Consider the following 23,795-nt stretch of genomic DNA (forward strand, 5'->3'; position numbering starts at 1 on the left):
TCTATACCGCTAAAAAATACTTTTTTCTCAACGAGTAGCAAAAGTATTGGAGCAATATTTTACTGTACGAATCTTTCATTAGGATGAGCTAAAGGATTCCTTGTTAACTGCAGGCAAAGTGTTTTGACAGGTACATGTAGTTCGTTTATCACCTTATGGCCCAGGTAGGCCCATCACAATCACATTTACAATATTTTTGCATTGAAACACTACTCGCCTGTATTTATTCACAGTGTAGGCATTTGGCTTATCGCTTCGAAAGTACATCGCAATCGGATCAGTACGACTGAAGTAGTGATTCTAAAGTTTCTTACGGCTTACCTAATTAATATACATTGGATATTTTCATAACATGACAAATGGGTTTTCTTTTATATATGGACTCTATGTAAGTACCCGCATGCCAATCATATCTGAAAATTCCTACAACAAAAAAAGTATGCCTCCATTTTTGCATATCTTGCAGGTCACAACGGGGACAATATAAGAGACGCTCAGTTGCAGCTTACTTTCAATAGGCCCCACCTTGCCAAAATAACATGGAGCACGTTTGCTTTCTGGTTGTTCTCGTCGTTACTTTGCAGCTATCGCTTGCAGCAAGTCAGGAAACCAGCGATGTTCCAGACAGCTTCAAGGTAATTATTGACACAAGAACCAGTCGCACAGTGTGCTGCTGAACCTTCGAACTCCTTTGCAAGGATTGACTTTCTTGTATTGATGGTTCGACATATTTTCTACTGAATAGTGCAGGAAACTTGTGCGAGACGGACCAGAGAAGAGAGACACGTAAGCACGACAATGTTACTGCAGTAGGCGCAACGTGACGAGTACATAACCAGGAATCCAAAAATATATTTTGCTCAAACTTGCTGTTTCTTCTATCTGCCAAAGGGAGAGAGATAGATAAAGTTTATTTTTTTAGGACTTTCAGTCAAGTGGACCATGTCTCTGACTTTTTCTCAATATGCGAGATAATAGGGGCTTCAAATTATCATGTACAAAAAAAAGCCCATTCTGCTATTTTTTGGCAATAATATAAAGAACAAGATAAATACTCGTTCCGATGCTACGTACCCTAACTCTTTTTCACCGAATGGTATTCGAAACGCTTCCACGTGTATCACACGAAGGATTCACCGAAATGCGGCTGTTAGCTTTCTTGCAGAAAATGGAATTTCTGAAATGGGCAAAATTATCAACGGCTGCAGAAGTATTAACTCGTGGGGTGAAGAGAACAGGCGCGCATCAGCGACAGCGCTCCTGGCACAAAGCAGGTTTTATTATGCTCCTTTCGGTGAAGGACCTGCATGACCTGTAGCTCGTCGTAATGGGTTTTCTTTGCTTTCATCATCACCATCATCATCATCATCATCATCATCATCATCAGCCTATATTTATGTCCACTGCAGGACGAAGGCCTCTCCCTGCGATCTCCAATTACCCCTGTCTTGCGCTAGCGCATTCCAACTTGCGCCTACGAATTTCCTAACTTGATCATCCCACCTGGTTTTCTGCCGTCCTCGACTGCGCTTCCCTTCCCTTGGTATCCATTCTGTAGCCTTAATGGTCCACCGGTTATCCATCCTACGCATTACATGGCCTGCGCAGCTCCATTTCTTCCGCTTGATGTCAACTACAATGTCGTCTATCCCCGTTTGTTCTCTGATCCACACCGCTCTCTTCCTGTCTCTTAACGTTACTCCTAAGATTTTTCGTTCCATCGCTCTTTGTGCGGTCCTTAACTTGTTCTCGAGATTCTTTGTTAACCTCCAAGTTTCTGCCCCATATGTTAGCACCGGTAAAATGCAATGATTGTGCAATTTTCTTTTCAACGACAGTGGTAAGCTCCCGGTCAGGATTTGGCAAACCCTGCCGTATGCACTCCAACCCAATTTTATTCTTCTGTAAATTTCTTTCTCATGATCAGGGTCCCCTGTGATTAATTGACCTAGATAAACGTATTCCTTTACAGACTCTAAATGCTGACTGGCGATCCTGAATTCTTGTTCCCTTGCCAGGCTATTGAACATTATCTTTGTCTTCTACATATTCATCTTCAACGCAATTCTTACACTTTCCCGATTAAGGTCCTCAATCATTTGTTGCAATTCGTCTCCACTGTTGCTGAATAGGACGATGTCATCTGCAAACCGAAGGTTGCTGAGATATTCGCCGTCGATCTTTACTCCTAAGCCTGCCCAGTCTAAGAGCTTGAATACTTCTTCTAAGCATGCAGTGAATAGCATTGGAGAGATTGGGTCTCCTTGCCTGACTCCTTTCTTGATAGGTAACTTTCTACTTTTCTTGTGGAGAATCAAGGTAGCTGTGGAATCCTTGTAGATATTTGCTAAGATATTCACGTACGCCTCCTGTACTCCTTGATTGCGCAATGCCTCTATGACTGCTGGTATCTCTACTGAATCAAATGCCTTTTCATAATCTATGAAAGCCATATAGAGAGGTTGATTGTACTCCGCAGATTTCTCGATTACCTGATTGATGACATGGATATGATCCATCGTAGAATATCCCTTCCTGAAGCCAGCCTGTTCTCTTGGTTGGCTGAAGTCAAGTGTTGCCCTGATTCTATTGGAAATTATCTTAGTGAATATTTTATACAATACTGAAAGCAAGCTAATGGGTCTGTAATTCTTCAATTCTTTAACGTCTCCCTTCTTATGGATAAGTATAATGTTGGCGTTCTTCCAGCTCTCTGGTACAATTGAAGTTGTGAGGCATAGCGTATAAAGGGCCGCAAGCTTTTCAAGCATATCTCCTCCATTTTTGATTAAATCTACTGTTATTCCATCTTCTCCAGCCGCTTTTCCCCTGGTCATGTCTTTCAAGGCCCTTCTAACTTCAGCGCTAGTTATAGAAGGAGCTTCTGTATCCGGTTCATCACTATTTCGAATGAAAGTAGCTTGGCTGTTTTGGGAACTGTACAGGTCAGTATAGAATTCTTCCGCTGCTTTTACTATATCATCGAAATTTCTGATGATATTACCATGCTTATCTTTCAGTGCATACATCTTGCCTTGTCCTATGCCAAGCTTTCTTTTTGCTGATTTCATGCTGCGTCCATATTTTACGGCTTCCTCAATCTTTCCCACATTATAATTTCGAATATCCCTTTCTTCTTGTTGATCAGTTTTGACAGCTCAGCGAATTTTATCTGATCTCTTGAGTTAGAAACTTTCATATTTTGTCGTTTCTTTATTAGGTCCTTTGTTTCTTGGGAGAGCTTACCTACTGGTTGCCTTGGTGCCTTACCTACCACTTCAATTGCTGCTTCTGAGATCAACCTAGTTACGGTTTCGTTCATTACCTCTATGTTATCTTCATGTTCTTGTTCTAAAGCTGCATATTTGTTTGCGAGCACCAGCCTGAATTGGTCTGCTTTCACGCTTACTGCGTCTAGGTTGGCCTGTTTCCTCTTGACTAATTTCACTCTTTCTCTCTTCAAATTGAGAGAAATCCTAGACCTCACTAACCTATGGTCACTGCACTTTACCTTACCTAACACTTCTACATTCAGCACTATGCTCGGATCGGCAGAGAGTATGAAATCTATTTCATTCCTTGTTTCTCCATTAGGGCTTTTCCAGGTTCACTTCCTGTTGCTGCGCTTCCTGAAGAATGTATTCATTATTGTTTTTATTCTTTGCTTTATGTGGTTGCAACTCGCCAAAATAGAGCCCATTAGCTTCCTTTACAGTGTTTGCTCATTGAATGCCGAGGTAGTACAGACATGGAGAACTTAGGCATGTCATACCGTGAAACTGAGAAAGCTGTCCTTGTGTCTATTTCTTGTCGATGCTGCGAAGCAAGCATATTTAAAAAGCTATGACAAAACAAGTTTTTTCAAGACGACTTTCTGGAATAATTAAACTATATACACGTATCATTCCGTCGTACGCAGATCTACGAAAACTTCCCATTCGCCGTTGCGGTATCGGACAGTGACAACGACCGTAGATACGAATGTGTGACGACGAGAAGAATGTGGCTACTACCGGAAGAAAAGAAAGGAGAATATATTTGGCTTCTGGAAGGCCATGACGGCAAATCGAAGTGAGTGATCTGTGTTTCTGTAGAAGCAAGTATGTGGGAAGGTAATTTTTGTGGGAAGTGATGTGTGTTGACCGAAGCATCTAAAGCACAATCACAAGCGGATATATAGATATATCTTCGTATTGCTTCCTCAGCATGCCTTTTATTGCACTACATATTTAATTAAACACGTTATAATTAAATTAGACGCTTTTCCCGTAAAATTCTAACGTCATCATATGCACATTGCGAGTAAACGATGATGTAAGTCAGCGATGAGGCTTTCCACCAACTTGTGTGGAGTAAATCTATTTGCAATCAATGTATCCGTAGTTCTGTTTTCAATCTCTGTAAAACTGGATCCGAGAATTCCCGCGGTCCTTAAACGTACCTTCCGATTACGTTAATTCGTTAAACCTGAACACGGAGGAGGAGGAGAACAAAATGGCTGTGGCTCCAGGCTTGTGCTAGACGTGCAAGGTGTTCCGTCATTATCATGTTCACAATCATGCCATTGAAATATTGTGTGCGCAAAGTTGACGTTCGATTTAAGGAAGATTAGAGGAGGTATTGCAAGAACGTGACTTGGAGTACATTAACGCCACAATGAAGCAATTATTATACTAATAAAATGCGATACCTTACGTTATTTTTGTTATGGTTGTTTTGTCCACTGCACTTTCATTCACAATCTCAATGTGCACTAATTTTTCAGTATTGTTTTCCTTTGCAGGCAAACGGTTAGCTTCTACGTATTTGAAGGAAGCAGCCCTGACACAGTCCGTTTCACAGTGGGCTCTGGTAAGGATCTACTCGCTGCATACTTTTAATGTGATTAACATCCTTAGGTTACTTAACGCACTTTCCTGGGTCTATCTATCTATCTATCTATCTATCTATCTATCTATCTATCTATCTATCTATCTATCTATCTATCTATCTATCTATCTATATATCTATCTATCTATCTATCTATCTATCTATCTATCTATCTATCTATCTATCTATCCATCCATCCAACAGTTGTCTGGTAAACATGTGTCTCTGGTTCGTCCATGGTCGATTGCATAACGCGTCGGGCTGTTGTGCTGAGGGAATAGCGTTCTAAACCGTCCATCAGTCCAGCTTGGTTTACTGGGTCTGTGGCACTGTGTACCTATGTGTAGCTCTTGAACCAAACTCGTTGACGCCAACATGGGCAACTGCGGATGCGGTACTGATAAATACCTCTATTCAATTATTCTTTCCCACGCTGACTTGAATCACAGTGTATGTACCACTCGGTTTGTGCTGCTCTTCAATAAACCTATGTGATAACGAGTTGCGTCACAGGGTATGCGCCAGCAGGTAGGTTTCACTGTGCAATCGATGTGTTTGACGCTATATATATATATATATATATATATATATGTATATAGGTAAATGACACTGGTATATTGCCACACTATGATTACAAAAAAAAAAAAAACATCACCGCCCCTTCCACTCCCTGAAGAAGGTCGAACAGCGAAGCTGTGCTAGTTACACCGAGTGTTACGAGTGTTACATGTGCATGTGTTGCACGTGATGCAATTGCGTAAACACAAGCAAACATACAGATGTACGAGATGAACTTATATTGAAACGTTGTGAGGCGAGAAGCAGCGACTTCCGACGCTACTCGACGAATGTCCAGTTCTCTGATCGAAACCTGCGGAGCCACCGCCAGAGGCATCGGCTTCAGTCACGGACACCACGCGCGTTCTGGCGCGAATGCGTGGAAACGCGGACGGTATCGGCAGCAGCTGTGCGTGTTGTCTAGTTGGTGCTGCTACATATTTCCGGTTCTCTCAGTGTGTTTTAGCGCGATAGAGTTAAGGGGCCCCGTGTCGCATAAAATCAGGCGTCGGCGTTGGTGTCCGCCTAGGTATCGGCATCTGTGGCGGAGAAATTCACACCGAACCATCCATACCATACAGGCCCTCCGCGTGGCGCAAGGCGTTACTGAACAAACATTTCTCAAAGTACAATCCGTCAGAAAAATCGTAAAGTACAACTTAGCTACAACCTACAGACAGAATAGCGTCGGATTGTAATTTGGACGTACGAGAAAACTTAATTCTGTTACGAGGAAAACTCAAACACAAACCTCTGTTCCAGCATTTCTACCATAACAACAGCGGTGCGCACGGGTAGGTTACTTCCGGAAACCCTACCCATATGGCGGTCGCCTCCTCGGCAGCATTCGCGGGAGCCATATACTCTAGGCAGGTGTAAAACAGTTGCGGCGCACAGACGCGGAGGTGGAAAGAAATGAAAGCCGCAGTTGCCGGGAAGCCTGACAAGCATTGAGGGATCTTTGAATGCTAAAGCGTCCTCCAAATTTTGGACACGCGCGGGCCTCGAGGCAACAGTGAAGAATTAATAAAATAATAAATAAACGTCCTAGGGTCCTTCACATTTTGATATAAGACGGCTTATATTGCCGCTGTGAAACTGTCTTCCCAGCATTCCATTTGTGTTTAAAAGTGACGCCGACTGTAAGGGGATCGGCGTAAGCTTGGACTTTGTAAGCTGGCTTTCCCACGTGATGTGTTGCAGTGAAGCCTACTCATTAAGAAAAATACGATACGAGCGGGGTCCGATAACGCTAGTTGCGTTCCACTCTTAAAGGCGAAGCTTAAGCGTCGTCCAATTTTTTTTTCGCGTGAGGTTTCTCTCCCTGCTTTTTTTTTCGCGTGCAAGTTACGCCGCCCCATTTTTTGCGCGCCAGTAATGAGAGCAAGCAACGAGCCCGTTCACGAGCCAACCCTCAGCTGCCGCTCGCGGTAGGGCAGCCTCTTGCTCAGGAGTACACACTTCTCGTCGTCAGTCCCATAGTCAGCTGCGACTGCGCGTTCGTTATCCGAAAGGGCGCGCAGCACAGAAACACCTTATATCCATCGCATCTACCTAGCGCCCAGCGCGGCCTCTCATTGGTCGCCTCCTTCCCCAGCGTACCCTCTCAATGGTCGCCTCCTCCCCAAGCGCGCCTCTCCTGCTTTGCGGGTCAAGTGACCTGCCCTCCCACTGGCGCGGCTCTCATCCTCTCCTGGTCCCGTGACCTGCGTGACACCGGACAGACGGCGACGGCTCGACTATAAGAACAGCTCCGCTGTTAAAAAGGTCCTTTTAATTTCGCAGAAGCTGGGCGGAATCAATTCCCAATTGAGCGTGCACTTTACGGCTGCGCCAGTAGACGGCGCAGCGTGCGGAGTGAGAAGAAGCCTGCTGTAGTAGCAGTGGGAGAGGAGCCTGGCTGGGTTTCGACGAGCCTATTTCGGGATGGGTGATTTCAACGCGCCAAATGTACCATGCCATGCCTTTCTCGAATGTTCTGCCTTTCTCTTTCCTCCCTCCTCCTCCCGTGCTGGGCAGAATCGAACCCACTTGAAACAGAATGCGCCACAATTACACTGGGTATATGTGCCGTTCTCCAATGAGCGTCTCGCGAAATCGGTGAACTGAGTATGCACCACTGGGTGTGCGTTCAGATAGGGAACAATTTTCAGCGTTCGCACAGGTGCACCCCGAATCTGGTCTCTGAGGCCGCGCGCAGAGTTCTCGATAGCGCCACTATATTTCGCAGCGTGCCAATAAAAAAAAAGCAGGAGAGAAGCTCGGCTCTTGCATGACGCGTTTCTCAGCGCAGGCATCAGCGAAACATCCCTTTCGGAGGCAACGCGTGGATTTAGCGGTGCCAATACTAGATGGGGTAGAATGTTCATAAGGAAGCCCGAGAGAGAATTCGCGCTTCCGTTCTCGGCTCACATATAAGTGTTTCGACGGTGACAATATGTTGTGTCGCTAAGCGACAAAACGTATTTAGTTCTAAGCGCATTAACGGCAACAGCCGTCGTGAAATGTGTTCTGCTTACTTTTTTTTTCTTTGGGGTCACAGTGCGCAATATTGTGAACATGGAACACTTTTCACGCGTCATGCGTTGAAAAACAAGCCCATGCAGCCTTACTAGAAAAAAAAAGATATAAGAAGCTAACGAAATGACCTAAAACTGCATTTTGGTGAAATCGCTTTGTTTTAAATGCATGTAGAAAGTTTTAGTAAAATAAAGCAAAGGACAGCGATAAAATAGGTAAGCACAAAGCACATGTCGCGTATGGAGGCATAGTATATTCGTGGACAAATAAAGCACACATAAATTAGGGCTAAACATAACGCTTTCTTTCGCTACCTTCTTTGCGACATCATGGAATGCAGGCAGGCATGATTCATGCTTCTGCTTTGCTTCTACTGTGTAGCAAAGGCTATCTGTGACGAGGACGCTACTTGGCGGTACGGAATCGTTTTTTCGAGATGCTATTCCGATAAGGCATTGTGTACTTCTTATTTTCCCTATGGGTTGGAGCGCAGCTCTTAGGCGCCCGTTCCTGCGACGAGACGTCGGTGTTGGCGCCGTACACTTGTTAACCGAGCGAACGAGCAAAACGAAAGATGAAAGCGAACGCGGAGCGCAGCAGGGGATGAAAGAAGCGAGGTGGAAAGCGGAGAGGAGGATACAGCGGAACCATGAGGCGGAAAGCTGAGGAGGGTGTGGAGAAAGCGTGAGAAGAGCAGCGTAGTGCGGCTACGATGGCTACGATATGACGCCAGAGTGGCGCGTCTTAAGTGGCACGTCTGTCTAGAGTGGCACGTCTGTCGGCGGCGGCTGCTGTGAGTCGTGCCCACATGTCATCTACGCGCTGGCCCCACGCACTGGCGCTCGCGATCTCCAGATTAGTGAGGCAGTCGCGCCCCACCTCGCTCCGTTTGCAACGTGCTGCACGAGACAGGTTCTCCGTGCCAGCCAATATATCACGAAATGAAAGCACGTATAGAGTTTGCGCTCAAATTACGCATTAGGAGGTTTGGTAATCGTCGGCGAATCTCAAGTATTTCTATGCCTATCTAACGAGGAAACCGTCTCCGGCCGTCACGTAAGACGAATGCAATGGCTCATGTTTCCCGTAAGCAATGGCTCATACCCCCGTGAGGTTGAGGCTACAAGCGCTCAGTGCATACATTAATTGAAATAACCCATACAACACATCCAACATCATACGTTTCAATAAAGAACAAGCTCAAAACAAGCATCCGGACCATCGATAGAGCATTGCATACTCCCCACCGGCCCCGCAGCAGTTGTAGTAGTGGTTTGGCAACAGCATCGCTGGACATCCCCTTCCGCAGGTTGATAACGTCCGATAAGGGTTGATAAGGGTCGGATAAAGTTCTAAAAGGTTGATAACTGCCGATAAAGTTTGATAGGTGTTTATGCTTGTTGGATCAAGTTTGATAGATTGATAATGGCACTGCAATGAGTGGAGATGAGCAAGTGACACAATGCTTGCGCATACTTAGACAACTACATTGGAGTTTCTGCTAGAATTTATTATCATCATTTTATTATTCGACTGTTCAAATTGGCAACCTCTACATGCGGAGTAAGTTGAGTAGGTGCTTGCGTAATAAACGCCGCGAGGGTAATTTTTTTTTTTCATCAGTACACTCTATAGTACGCGTCTTCGCGACACCTCTTCTTTTGTCGTAGCTTTGTTCAATAAAGTGTCCCTGTGGCCTTTGGCTCCCAAGGTGCACAATAAGATATTACGAAAAAGCACGAAGTATTATGAAGCTACCTGCTGCGGAAGCATAGAGGCTATGATATTATGCTTCTCAGATCGAGATCGCAGTTAGGTACCGGGATCGTATGCCACCTTTCGACGGGACGGAAATGCAGAAACAATGATGTACTGAGGTTTAGGTGGACGTTCAAGACCCCCAGTTAGTGAAAAAATATTCAGGAACTTGGCGTGTCTCATTACAAGAACGTGTTTTAGACCAATAATATTTGGTACTTAGAGCCCCTAAGCTTGTATAAGTGTATGAATAATCAATACCTCAAAGGAAAAAAAAAACATGCTAACCGTTAGAACTTTGCAATTTACAAAAGAATCGTTTTGACATATGATTCGATTTGAGTTTTGTATTTGTTTCTGTATATGTACTAAATGCCACGGACATCCTACCTTCAGGCTATGCAGAACGAATGCTGACTGCGCCATTATTATTTGATTGATGAGGTGCGACATGATAAGTAGCACAGCGGCTGAAAGAGACACCACCTCTCAATTGCGTTGGCTTACTTTTAACCAGCAAGGTTTCTCTGTCACATGCCTATACTTATGTGCACAATCGCTATTTACCTTTTGTCTAGCTAACAAGTACTTACTATAGCAATTCATTTCTCTCCCGGAAATATTGTACGAACATTTTTCCTGTTTGCCCTGTTTGCGCGAACAGATTGCGTGCAACGTCACAGAGCGCTGAATTTAACGAATGCTTGCACTTCAATGAAATACATCCGCACCATGCTTCTTTTTTTCAGAGGACTCACCTTCCAATGAGGCTAAGTTTTACTACAGCGACTATGAGAACTGCGCCGTGATCGACATACCATACAATGGACGCCGTGAGTAAACTGAAAAAAATGCGGAATTTTTCGCCAGACTACTTAGGATCTAAGTTCTATAGTAGACTCACTAGGGAGGGGCGGGGGGAGGGTAAATACAATCAAGACGACGGGTTCTCTGGAAGTGGGAGACTTGATGTGGTGAATAGCGCATGAAAAAATAGCTACCCTGCCGAACAAAAACGTAACACATATGCCCCATGTACTATACAATTAAATCTCAATATAAAAAAGCCGGTAACATAGGAAATTTGCGTCGTTATATTGTCACGTAGTAGTGACGCTGAAGTAAACAGTCGTAAAACTGTGTAAGAAGAAACTGATTTGTTATTGGGCAAACCTGTGCCCACTAAAGCAAGCTACACTCAAAGCACAACGAAAGCGGCGAACACAGTCGGCGGTCGTCGAAAATCTGATCAGCGGCGAGACGCCTCGGCTGTTATACCTGAGTCATCGAAGGTTCCAGATTAATCCCTGATGCCCGCGTGTCTTCCAGAAAGTTCTAGACATTTCGCGTCGGTCACACAATCAGATAACATAAGCGTCGGTGAAAACAGGCAACGAAAAGAAGCATCGATAACGTTCGAGAAACTTCCGATACAGGCGCGTCCTGCGCCGAGCGATAACGTTTAACATTTGTTAGCCGGTGGAAAGCGGCTACCGGTGAAAGATAAACATGTATACGAGTCAATACCCTCCCCTTAAAAAGCATCGTCCCGATGCTACAAACACGAAAGCGAAAACAAAACCACGCGTACAGAAAGGGACAAAAATAACAAAGCAACAAAGGATCTAAGTTCGTCAGCGGGCGTAGAAAGGCTTAAGACGCACCACGTGGATGACTTCAGGTCGTGCGCGGCGCCGCGGTGATTGCGAAATACCTTCTGGCACGACCTCATAGTCCAGTGCGCCAATACGTCGGATGATCTTATATGGTCCGAAATACCGACGTAAGAGTTTCTCGCTAAGTCCTCGTCGGCGTATCGGAGTCCAGACCCAAACACGGTCTCCGGGCTGGTACTCGACGTAGCGTCGTCGAAGATTGTGGTGTCGGCTGTCGTTTCTCTGCTGGTTCTTGATGCGCAGGCGGGCGAGCTGTCGACCTTCTTCGGCACGCTGCAAATAGGTGGCAACGTCGAGATTTTCTTCGTCGGAGACATCCGGTAGCATGGCGTCAAGCGTCGTTGCCGGTTTCCTTCCGTAGACCAGGTTGAACGGCGCCATGTGCGTCGTTTCTTGCATGGCCGTGTTGTATGCGAAGGTCACGTACGGAAGGATGGCATCCCACGTCTTGTGTTCGACGTCGACGTACATTGCCAGCAGGTCGGCGATGGTCTTATTTAGGCGCTCGGTGAGGCCATTCGTCTGCGGGTGGTAGGCGGTGGTCCGGCGATGGCTTGTCTGGCTGTAGCGCAGGATGGCTTGAGTTAGTTCAGCCGTGAAGGCCGTACCTCTGTCGGTGATGAGGACTTCTGGGGCACCGTGGCGCAGGAGGATGTTCTCAACGAAGAATCGGGCTACCTCGGTGGCACTGCCTTTGGGCAAGGCTTTTGTTTCGGCGTAGCGGGTGAAGTAGTCCGTAGCTACGACGATCCATTTATTCCCGGACGTCGACGTCGGAAAAGGCCCCAGTAAGTCCATCCCGATCTGCTGGAACGGTCGGCGAGGTGGCTCGGTCGGCTGTAGAAGTCCGGCTGGCCTTGTCGGCGGTGTTTTGCGTCGCTGACAGTCTCGACATGTCCTTACATAATGGGCGACGTCGGCAGAGAGGCGAGGCCAGTAGTATTTTTCTTGTATTCTTGCGAGCGTGCGGGAAAAACCGAGGCGTCCAGCCGCTGGGTCGTCATGGAGAGCTTGCAGAACCTCTGGACGCAATGCTGAGGGTACCACGAGGAGGTAGTTGGCTCGGAGGGGCGAGAAGTTCTTTAGGATAATGTCGTTTTGCAAGAAAAACGACGCCAATCCTCGCCTGAACACCTTCGGCACAATGACGGCCTTGCCTTCCAGGTAGTCGACAAGGCTCCTTAGTTCGGGGTCGGCTCGCTGTGCTCTTTTCGGGAAGAAGTCCGTACTCCGGCAGAAGTCCTTGCTGCCTACGGCTAGCTCGCTGGTCCTTGGCGACGTTGGCGCTGTCCTCCGGTTTCGGGCTTGGATCACGGCTTTGCGGGGGCGTTCGCTGCATGAACACACTAGCACCTCCACCAGATGTCACGCAGTAGTGACGCTGAATAAAGCCCCTATATTTATAAAAGTAGCGCCATTCTTAGATCTTGCCGCCTCCTGTCGCCCCAGCCTCCTCCGCTCCCCCATTGGCCAATCCGTGTCATGTGGAAGTTCGCGTCGCGCTTTTCTATATTTTTTTCTTTCCAGCGCGCTCCGACTGCCATTCTCGGGCCTGTGCGACGAAAGTGCTGTACGCACAAACGGATCAAACGTGTTAGGGACAAGAACTTCGTTGTGATGGCATGCTGCTGCGCCTTAAGTTGCCGCAACCGACAAGGCGAGGGCAAAAGGCTTTTTTTGTTTACCATCCGGCGTGCGCAAACGCTTGCTGCACACCTGATATTTGCGCCGTCTCGCATCGTCGCGTTGCTACTTCCAAAACGGCATTATTAAGACCAGTTACTGACTGACGAAGCAAAATCGCCCCTCAAAAACGTCTCCGCAGGGCGCGATCGAAGTTTTCCTCGGATTTCCTCTGGTAGCGCGTTAGCTGTCGTCTGCCACGGCAGGCCCGACGCAGGCGGCGCCACTGTCGATATCGCGCCTCGATCGCGCTGGTCGCGCCGAGCGCGATAGTGGAACGGAGGAGGAGGGAAGTGGATGGCGCTACTTTTATAAATATAGGGGCTTTAACGCTGAAGTAAACAGTCGTAAAACTGTGTAAGAAGAAACTGATTCTTTATTGGGAAAACCTGTGCCCACAAAAGCAAGCTACACTCAAAGCCCAACGAAAGCGGCGAACACAGTCGGCGGTCGTCGAAAATCTGATCAGCGGCGAGACCCGTCGGCTTTTATACCTGAGTCATCGAAGGTTCCAAATTAATCCCTGATGCCCGCGTGTCTTCCAGAAAGTTCTAGACATTTCGCGTCGGTCACACAATCAGATAACATAAGCGTCGGTGAAAACAGGCAACGAAAAGAAGCATCGATAACGTTCGAGAAACTTCCGATACAGGCGCGTCCTGCGCCGAGCGATAACGTTTAACATTTGTTAGCCGGTGGAAAGCGGCTACCGGTGAAACATAAACATGTATACGTGTCAATATCGAAATTTCGTTGTATTGAAATTCGACCTATTCTGCAAATAAGTACAGCGACCGCTTGATTTTTCTTACACGGACGGGGCCGCAAAAGGTTTCCGAATTATCGGGCAATCGAAAAAAACATTTGAGAGAAAAAAAATATTTCGTTGAATTTGAGTCCGCGATGAAAGGTACGGTTTTCTGCCGTGTTCGCGATATCTTCACATTAGCTGTATGAATTAAGTGAAGCTAGCCACGCTTTCGCGTTCACGCCACCCCCGCGGCTGATAGTGTCGCCCGCAGTGCGACGACTCTATCATGAAAAGCGACGGCAGCGAAGAGCGAATGCTTTGTCTGCCTCTCGCTTCAACGCGTCTCCGAAACTCGAGGCTACGCAATCTTAGGTACTAAACGCGCGGGAAGACAGCGCACATGATTTCCACGCCTCCTAGACCCGTCCACTATTTACCCACTTTTTAGAGTACCTCTAAAACAGGACACGCAAGCTGCATATGTGATCAGCCGCGTTGCCAGCCATGCGCAGCCTCGGCCGCGCTAGAAAAGGAGACGCGCTCAAATTTGCCCCTCAATCCCTCTCGTGCGCGCTTGATCGCGTTACCGCGAGCTCGCTTTCTTTCCCCCTTTTCCCCTTACTCGCACAGGAAGACTGCGCTCATCAAGCCGCCATCCTTGTCGGCTCATCCTCGCAAGCTTTCACACGCACCCAAAGCCTACAGCACCCAGGATGCCGATATGATCTTATAGCGCTTTCACTTTATACAGAACAGAACGCTTCTTCGCTTCGGCAGTTGGTCCTGGTCGCGTGGCGCGCGATTTGAGAGGTGCCTACGCAAGCAGCCGCTTGTAATTCAACCATCTGCATCCGTGGAAGTTTCCAGTTGACTCCTTATTCCTTCGCGGCGGCAGTGACATTTCGTTATATTGAAATCGTGTAAAAACACGCTTCGTCATATTGAGATCATAATGCATGGTAAAAAGGTATGAAAAGTTATATACTTTATTATATAGTGGATTTCGTGATATAGAAGTTCGTTATATCGAGATTTACCTGTATTTGCATTTGGGCTACTACGAAACCCCTGCAACCACATATGTATTTCCGTTAGCATAGCAGGCATGTCTCCTGTGATCCTGACGTCCATTCATTATATAAACATATGGGGATCTCCCATAAAATTTATACGTTCTGATATATAAGGTAAGGGGCCTTTATGGGCCCCATATTATATGTGGGAAGATCGAGGTGCTGATAAATGAATCTCGATACGTTCATATGCCATATTGGGACAAGCCCCATAATAAATATGCGAATATAAGGGTTTAATATGGGATCCTTATATGGTCATATTGGATTATTGTATATGATACCTATGTTTTTTGTCAGTAGGCTCAAGCTACAGCAACATTTTCGCAAGGAGTCCGTCTGCGTTGGGTAAAGAACAATGTTTATTTGCACTGTTTATATGCGTAGCTCACTCTCCTTCAAGGAGAGAAGCATAACCGGATACTATAGAGTACGAATATGGTTAAAAAAACAGGAAGGTGTTGAAACGGAAGTCCATAGTTATGATAAAGAGGCGGGAGTTGTTTTGCAGCACCTTCCTAGACACATTCACACATGTCATGTGCACAAAAAGGGCAAAATTTCTGCTGGAAGTCCGGGTGCCACTGCGAAATTCAACGTTCAAAATTGTTTCTTCATATAAGAAATGACTCGAATTTCTTGACACGCCGGCCACGACGTGTCAGAAGGCAAGAAAGTCCGCGTCTTGAAGCGCGGTGTGGAGCTCTCTGCCACAATTATTCACAACACACCTGCAGGATAACCGCGAAATCTTATCGGAAGCCACGGCTACTAAAAGGACGCTGCATATGCCCACCAGGCAATATAATCATCAAATGCTTAGGCCGTAGTAGGGAATGGAAGCACTAGGTTACGACGAGCTTCGAGAGCCCATCGGGGCTATTGTGCGAGAGGACGTCCGTAAGATGCTCCATTCGTGCAGCGGCAAGTGGCCTTAATTGCAGACATCGTCCGCGAAGAAAACTAGTCACTAGGAGTTCCTGAGCCACCGCAGCTTTAGCCAGCAGCAGTACAATACGTCGCTGCCGCTGGCCGTCCCGTTGCGCCGCTGCACCCGCGTCAGTGGCCCGTAACGCCGCCATTCCTTCGCCAGCTGCTGCCTCAGCCAACCCGTTCACCTGTCAACCCGCGCGACGCCCGAAAGAAGGCAGACATATGGGGCACTCCCGACCCACTACCTCTGTGCTATCAGAGCGGCAAGCTGGCTCCATATAGCACCGATGCCCATACCGTAAGATAAGATTTCGAGGCTTCACCGGTGACGCACCGGGTCCAGAACAAGGCGAATGAATGAACATGCCATATCGCCGAATACCTCCCAGAAGTACAGAGGAAACCTTCACGACCTTCCCCTTCGCCGTCACAAGGCTGCCACATCTGGACACCATGCTGATCGTACCGAAAGCTGTAAAAATGTCGTCAAGGGCGACCAAGATCTGCTGCTCGAACGTTAAAATTGTATCGCAAACGCGTCTCTAGATTCCATGTAGAGAAAGTGAAGGGGATGCTGAAAAAATTCAGCGAGGAATACAAATATAAAAAAAGACCATGACGATCGCATACATAGATGAATGTGTGGAAACCAGCAGTACATTTGTTCTGTCGTATTCAACCGCATCTACCTAGAGGGTCCTAAATCCAAAGTCAACTTTCCCCATCAATGCAAGTGTGACCAAGCCTAAACTCGAACAGTTCAAAGTCTCCTACAATGATACAATGATTGCTTTTCGGCGTCTTCGAATATTCGAGGAACACGAGTTCCTAAGCATCGCATAATGAGCGAAGAATGCGCTCAACCACTCCATCAGAGCCCGTGCCTAGTACCGATACAAGATAGAGAAGCCACAAAGCAACGGGTCAATGAATTGTTGCGCTACAAAATTATGAGACCGTCGAACAGCCCATTGGCTTCTTCTGTAGTTTTAGTGAATACGGATAAAGTTCGGTGTTTTAGAGCGCAGCTCTTAGGCGCCCGTTCCTGCGTCGAGCATCGGCGGCGTAACCGAGCGAACGAGCGCAGCGGATTAAAGAGCGAACGCTGAGCGCAGCGGGTGATAAAAAAGCGGCGAGAGCGAAGAGGTGTGAGGAGCAAAGCATGAGGAGAGTGCAGCAGAATCATGAGGCGGAAAGTGGAGGAGGGTATGGCGAAAGCGGGAGAAGGAAAGCGTAGTGCGGCGACATGGCTACGAGTGGCACCGGAGTAGCGCACGTCATCCACAAGCACGCGCGGCAAAAATGCCGAGCACAGCTAGTACGGGAGGTCTGTCAGCGGCGGCGGTTGTTGTGAATCGCGCCCATGCGTCAACCACGCGCTGGGCCCCTGCGCTGGCTCTCGCGATCTCCAGATTAGCGAGGCAGTCGTGCCACACTTCGCTCCGTTTGCAACGTGCCGCATATGAGGCCGATTGTCTGCGCCAGCCAATATATCGCGAAATGAAAACACGGGTAGAGCTGCGCTCTAATTTCGCATTAGCGAGTATCTTAATCGTTGGGGATTTTTTTTGCATCGGTTATCATCGCATGAACAACGTCAGCGAAGAAAAGGACGTGTACTCCATCTCACAGATAGAGACACTTTCGGAGGGGTCTTCAATGCTCAGTTGTTTTCATCCATCGGTCACACGATTGCATGCCTACTAGCAAATAGAAGTTGGCGATATAGTTCAAGTGAAGAAAGACAGCTTTTATCACTCCGTACAGTGTCTATGAGTTGAAGGTCGGGCCATTCCGGCTTTGCTCTACGCCTGCAACGTTCCCACGCGTGACGGATACGGTGTTGGCCGGGCTGAAAAGGCAAACCTGTCTGTCTGAAGCCAGTTCGTGCGCCCGAACAAGCTGTGAAACTGTATTCCCCTCTTGCTTTCTTAGCTTCCTTATTGGTGTACTTTGTCGCTGCCACGGAGCGGCATAGTTTCGAGTCATCGACGCGCCGATTAAGGGGCGCCAAAAACGTCGTGGTCTCACGGTGCGGCATATAGTTTCGAGATAGCGACACGCTGATTAACGGGCATCAAAAACGTCGTGGTCTGACGTTGATTAACGGGCGCCGTATGGCCGGTGGCCGCTGTTGCTTCTACGCCAACGGACCCATGTGTGTCTGTGTGGTGCAGTGCGGGGGAGGGGGGGAATCAACCGTTCCCTCACCCCTGAATTAAAGGGGCGCGGCCAAGACTTTTGGGAGGAGTCATGAAATAATTAGGTGAACTCTGCATACTTGCAATTCCACGACATATGGAATTAGGGAAAGGAGAGGCTATTCAAGCACACATTTTAGGACCTGCTAATCAGTCTTGAAGCTCAGCCTGTCATCTGTTGAGAAGCAGTCGAGGATCTAGTGCCGTCCAGTCTCGTCTGGGCCGCCTAGCCGCGTCGGAACTCCGAGTAACTAGTTGACGTACGAGACGACAAACCAACGTCTGCAACGAAGCTCACGTTAGTTAACCTCAAGTTAGTACAAACTGCTTGATGGAAGTCGTCAGATCTAGACTCCCGGGAAACCCAGCCCAGCAATCGCATCCACCTCAACAAGATCGGCTCACCGGCATTCTTCGGGAAAGCTCTGCGCGCCGATTTCATGCTTTATGGACTTGCTGCTTCTGCCCGGCCACGCGTATGACATCGTTGCTTTTCTTTTGAACTTTGTTTTAGCGAACTACTGTTAACTGTATTCTTGTATATTTGATCCGCGCCCTGTTTCATTTTTTTATTTATCATTTTTATAGCCGTGACATAAACTGGTGTCCGCGGACAGGACGTTCTGTACAAAAGCAGCATGATGAACGGAGAACTGATTATCGTGGAGATTGATCGATTAGTGCTACTGACACATTCTTGTGCAGTGTCGAACGCACGTGCATGCGAATTGTGGGCGCATGGTTTTTGATGGTGTAGCGGCATTTTGGAGGGAATGCAGTTCGAAAAGTTGATAGAACAAGGCAAACAGTTAGGCCTAGAGGGCGCCGAGCTGAAGACATGGGTTATGGAACAGCACGGGTAGGCCCGAGAAGGGCGGGCGTTGGCCCGAGAGGAAAAGGAGAAAGGCGAAAGGAAAAAGAGAAAGAGCGAGAGGAAAAAGAGAGGGAGCGAGTGGCGGCTGAAGGAAGTCGACGAGTGCGAGGTACAGTTGTTACAATTAAGGATTCAGCTTAATCAATGTAGCAACAAGAGCAGGACTAGCAACGAGCACCTAGAAGTACAGGAGGAGCACAGTTTACGGATAAATACTAGCAGGCTTCTCGTTTCCTCCGACGAAAGCAGGGACGATTTGGACGTATTTATCCGGCGGTTTCATTGTATCGTCAAAGGTCAGAAGTGGCCCGAAAGCCAGTGGTCGACCGCGCTTTCGACATGTTTAGACGGAGAAGCGCCTATAGCGTTTATGAAAGATTACCGCCGAGCGATGCAGCGGATTACACAAAAGTGAAGACCGCTCTCCTGAGGCGTTTTCGCTTCATAGCAGACGGGTTTCGCGGCAAGTTCAATAACGAGAAACCAGTGGGGAGTGAAACGGCAACCCAATATGCAGTTCGTCATGTTTATTTGTCGTCATCATTGTGCTATATTAAGTTCAGGTGTGTTAGTTTGTCTTGCGTCATTTTTTATTTTATTTTATTAGTTAGTGTAGCGTTTGTCAGTCGATAAATAACTTGTTTTTTATTTTACTCCCCACTCTGACCCTTTCACTGTGTTCGCTCGAGTACGGACGACCAGTCGACTTGTATACTCCGTCGATCGACTTCGTGCCGACGGCGAACGGGTGACAGCCTTGACAGTCGCAGACGAGACTATTTGGGAGGAGAGCGGGCGTTACGTACGGATGGGGTCGTACACGCGTACATTGATTACATTGAGTATATTGCGCGCACCACCAATGTTCGATAACCAGCATCCTCACTTCCATGCTTGTTTATTACTGTATTACAGCTATATAGCGATTTTACCCATTTTCTTAGAAACACCGGAGCGCTCTCAAATCAGCACCCGAAGATGCCAAAACTTATCGGTCGGCGCAAGACGCACGTACCTGTATCAAAACTTCCTAGAATAATTTCGCCGATTTTATGGCCAAGAGAATCTTCAATGAGAAAATATGCGTGACGCGAATGATGGCGCACATTCTGGAACGTGCGCGATAATCAGCGATGACGCTGGAATGTGCGATATGTCATGAATAAATACGCCGACGACATTTCATCCCCCAATTAGATTTCCATGACCGGCGACTGAGTTCGCATCTATCGCTGTGTTTAAGCGTTGCTTGTTTTTCTGAGCCAAAGTTCGCCCATTAAAGAGTAACGTGACAAAAAGTTGTGGCACTGTCTGTTTCTTAAGCGTAACTACAGCGTGAAATAATGGATATTTATTTCGGTGTCCTTCCTCACGGTTTCGTCCTATGAAATACTGTTTTTCTCCTTTACGTACCTATATCCTTCGCAAAGGCCTTGGAAACGAGCAGTTAAACACGTATTAAGAGGGGTTGAACAATGCATGTCTAAGTTTGTTTGGCCTCTATTGATCACTTCAGGACTCCATCTTCCTGTGAAGCTCTGTCTCGTGTGCAGTTAAAATATACTGCGAAACAACAACTTCAGTGTTGCCTACGTCTATTTTGCCTCGTAGATTTTGTACTTTATTTTGTACAAGTTCTCGTTGAACATATCTTCGTAAAAAGGCAAAGATTTGGGTTTGCAAAATGTGTCCTTGTCTTTTTTTATTCACCCTGACTAACCCTATAATCAACAAGGAACTACCCCTAGTTCCGGCATGACGTGCAGCGGCCTGTAACAGTAGAAAATTGGATCTTTGATATGAAAATATCGCGTTGAAAACTTATGCTAGCCGAGACAACTCTGCCTTCTCCCTATTTCCTAAATTGTTTTCGTGACCCTGTATGCTAAGTCGAGGAATGGCGCTGAAAACATCGCGAGGTGCCGCTCAAACAGCTACTGTTGCAAAATGGGCACATAGTGTAAATAGAAATTGCCGAAATCTGCCTTCTTATAGCAGAAACAGAGTGTTTTTACTATCTTATTGCGAGAATATCATAGCTGATATCTCAGTGAGCATTCTGTGCATAATTATTGAACGGTACATGTTTGGGCCTGTTTGTACATCACTAAATATGTTCTACAATCAAAATGTTTAGTATCGCAGTTGTTTTTCGCGCATGAGCAACGGTAAGGCACGTGGCCGAAGGCTTCCTAGTAGTATCAGTTGTAAGTTCGCGCTCGTATTGTCCATGCCTTTCTTTACGTTCCGTGTGCTTCGCGCTAATTAAATCTTTTTATTTTTTGCGTATACTTTTTGACATTCATCAGCTGCAATTTTAAACACTGAATGTGTTCCCTTTCAGAATGCATGCTGTGGACGAAAGAAACAGTCAAAGATTCGGTGCCCCAAAAATGCTTGGATGAGTTCCAGAAGAATTGTGGCGTCGGCGCTCCACTTTACAACAAGGACCTTTGCAGTAAAGATGAAGTGGCCGAATGGTGACGTAGGTTGAGCAGCGAGATTATTTGTTAGAAGGCATTTTTTTACACGGATGGGCAGTGAGGGTCAGATATGCCGTGATGCAGTTAGTTTCTTAGAATAAAGATTTCTCAGTATGTTCTGATGAAGCATCACAAGCTAACCAGGCATGGCAGCGTTTGGAAATAAGGGTTGGAGAATAGTATATTTGATATTGAACACAATACAAATCCAATGATGCCAGCAACGAATCCAATTTATTATTGAATACTTTCAGAACAGCCTTCAAATATAAAACAGTTTATAATGTTAATATAAAACAAGCGTTCATATCCTAGTATTTACAATCTTAACAAGGTTTCCATAAGACATTCTTTATGAAAATTCAAAATATAACATTTGCGAGAACAAGGCAGTTTATTTGGATACCCAGAATATTTCCCAGTGTGAATCATGGCAATTTAAAGCCAAAGCATGGTCTTTCTTGTGCTATGGCCAGCGATATAAGATTTCTTGCACTTTTGTACGAATTTTAAGTTTGACTGTGCACACGTGAAAAATAAAACAAACATCAAAAATATCAGAAAAATTGTCATATTGACAAACAGGAGTATTGTTTTTAATGATATATTGGATGGATCAATATTGAACGATTCATTGAACTTGTCAAGTACTCGCGTACTCCTAAGAAATGTTTTATCGATCACACTCCCACTCAGATACTAACAAGTGCAGTCTAGCAATACTGTGCTCAGTCATGACAGGTGAAGATGAATTGGCCGCAGTCTTACTGCGCCTGCGACAGCTCCTCATCCTCATAACTGGAGTATTACCTATAAAAGTTAACGCTTGGGGAAGCTGTTGAAGGACTGTGCACATGGAAAGCGTATGTCGTCTACAGGTGCGCAAGACATGAATAAATGCTTGCTATATTCAGCAAGTCTAAACAATTTAAGCTATACAAGCAGTTTGGGTTGTTAATAAAATAGGAAGAACAAGAAACCACATACATTTTATGTCCATTACACAGGCTGCCAAGTGTACAGCCATTACTCACTGTATCCGTTAGGTACAATTGTAACTGACGTCTTAAGCCAATTAGGTGAACACTGTTGCGGCTCAAAGCGGCGATGGACATTGTTTGGGTGCTTACCATGAAGCGCCCACGTAGCCAGCGGCCGCCTACACGACGACGACGGGGTCCGGCGCTGAACGTTGACCGATCAACAAAGACGCTCCCTTTAAGACAACAGCAACTACTGTATTTTGTGGAAGCGGTAACGGCCATGAAGACCAAGCTTTTCACATCGCTACGGAATCTTGTCGATATACGCTCGTAGAAGGACGACGCCGTGAGTTCGCTTAGTCAGCTTACTGTGAAGCCCCGGTAGAGCGCAGGCCAAGTACAATTTTTTAGGTGCTCCGGCGGCGTAGGCAAGCGGCCCTCTGTATGACGCCTGAGTGAGAACCACGAACCCCAGAACCGGATCTCAGCAACATACAGTGGTGGCGCAGACTATTGAATTTCTAGCTTCAACCCACCATGGTTGTTTAGTGGCTATGGTGTTGGGCTGCTATGCACAAGGTCGCGGGAATAAATCCCGGCCACAGCTGCCGCATTCTGATGAGGTCAAAATGCGAAAACAGTAGGTTACTTAGATTTGCGTGCACGTTAAAGAACCCCTGGTGGTCCAATTAGTCATGGAGATCGTGCACTACGGCTTGCCTCATAATCAGGTTGTGGTTTTGGCACGTAAAACCACGCAATTTAATTTGAATTTATAGATTCCCCTGCAGGTAAGGCATATATTTGTAGCAGTTCCCGACTTATTGCGCATGTGAACTAGAATCTATTGTTTTCGGATTTGCCCTTATATGCTGTTGTTAAAAGAGAAAATGGACGGAGTAGCGGTAGAGGTGCATGTATTATCATTTAAATTTTTTCTTTCAAACGTAATAATTGTAAGCGGGTAATTTTTTATTAAACCCTTGTTAATAGCGTGCCAAACATTATGGTTAATCATGTAGGGAAATTTAATATTGATGCAAGAGCATCAAATGGCTTATTGGTCGAAGCAGCCGGCTTCTGTAGCAGTGAAACAGCCAAATTACCATTGCCTGCGACGCCATTTCACGTGCGCGCTTCTACGGAGTAGAGCAGGAGAAAGGGGACCCCTGCTACTGCAGTGGCACGCCAGGTGTTGCACGAAGGGAGAGGGCATCGTCCCTATGCCACGTCATCCTCGCTCTCGGAGGCCTGTGTTATCCTCGCATTCCTTGCCCGCGCAAGCTCTCACCTGCGTTCCAACTTAACCCGCGTAATCGCTATAAAGAAAAGTGTTGCAGTTTCACCCGAAAGGCGAAGCATCAATTGCGATGGCAACGTAGTCGAGAGCTTACGAAGTAAGGATAGTAGTTTTATCAGCTGTATAAACTTGG

At 46.5% G+C, this 23,795-nt stretch overlaps 1 protein-coding gene across 1 annotated transcript in view; it reads left to right on the forward strand.

Moving 5' to 3' along the window:
• Window positions 1-483: 483 nt before the first annotated feature.
• Window positions 484-23,795, forward strand: part of LOC125947360 (uncharacterized) — a 30,342-nt gene continuing 7,030 nt past the window's right edge. Inside the window, exons 1-5 of the mRNA XM_049671924.1 lie at window positions 484-635; window positions 3,920-4,071; window positions 4,784-4,851; window positions 10,455-10,538; window positions 21,241-21,381. Of these exons, the coding sequence (XP_049527881.1) occupies window positions 540-635; window positions 3,920-4,071; window positions 4,784-4,851; window positions 10,455-10,538; window positions 21,241-21,380 (540 nt within the window). The 5' untranslated portion in view covers window positions 484-539 and the 3' untranslated portion in view covers window position 21,381. The remainder of the gene's footprint in view (window positions 636-3,919; window positions 4,072-4,783; window positions 4,852-10,454; window positions 10,539-21,240; window positions 21,382-23,795) is intronic.

Source organism: Dermacentor silvarum, chromosome 8 (genome assembly GCF_013339745.2).
Source record: "Dermacentor silvarum isolate Dsil-2018 chromosome 8, BIME_Dsil_1.4, whole genome shotgun sequence".
In the NCBI taxonomy this organism is placed as follows: domain Eukaryota; kingdom Metazoa; phylum Arthropoda; class Arachnida; order Ixodida; family Ixodidae; genus Dermacentor; species Dermacentor silvarum.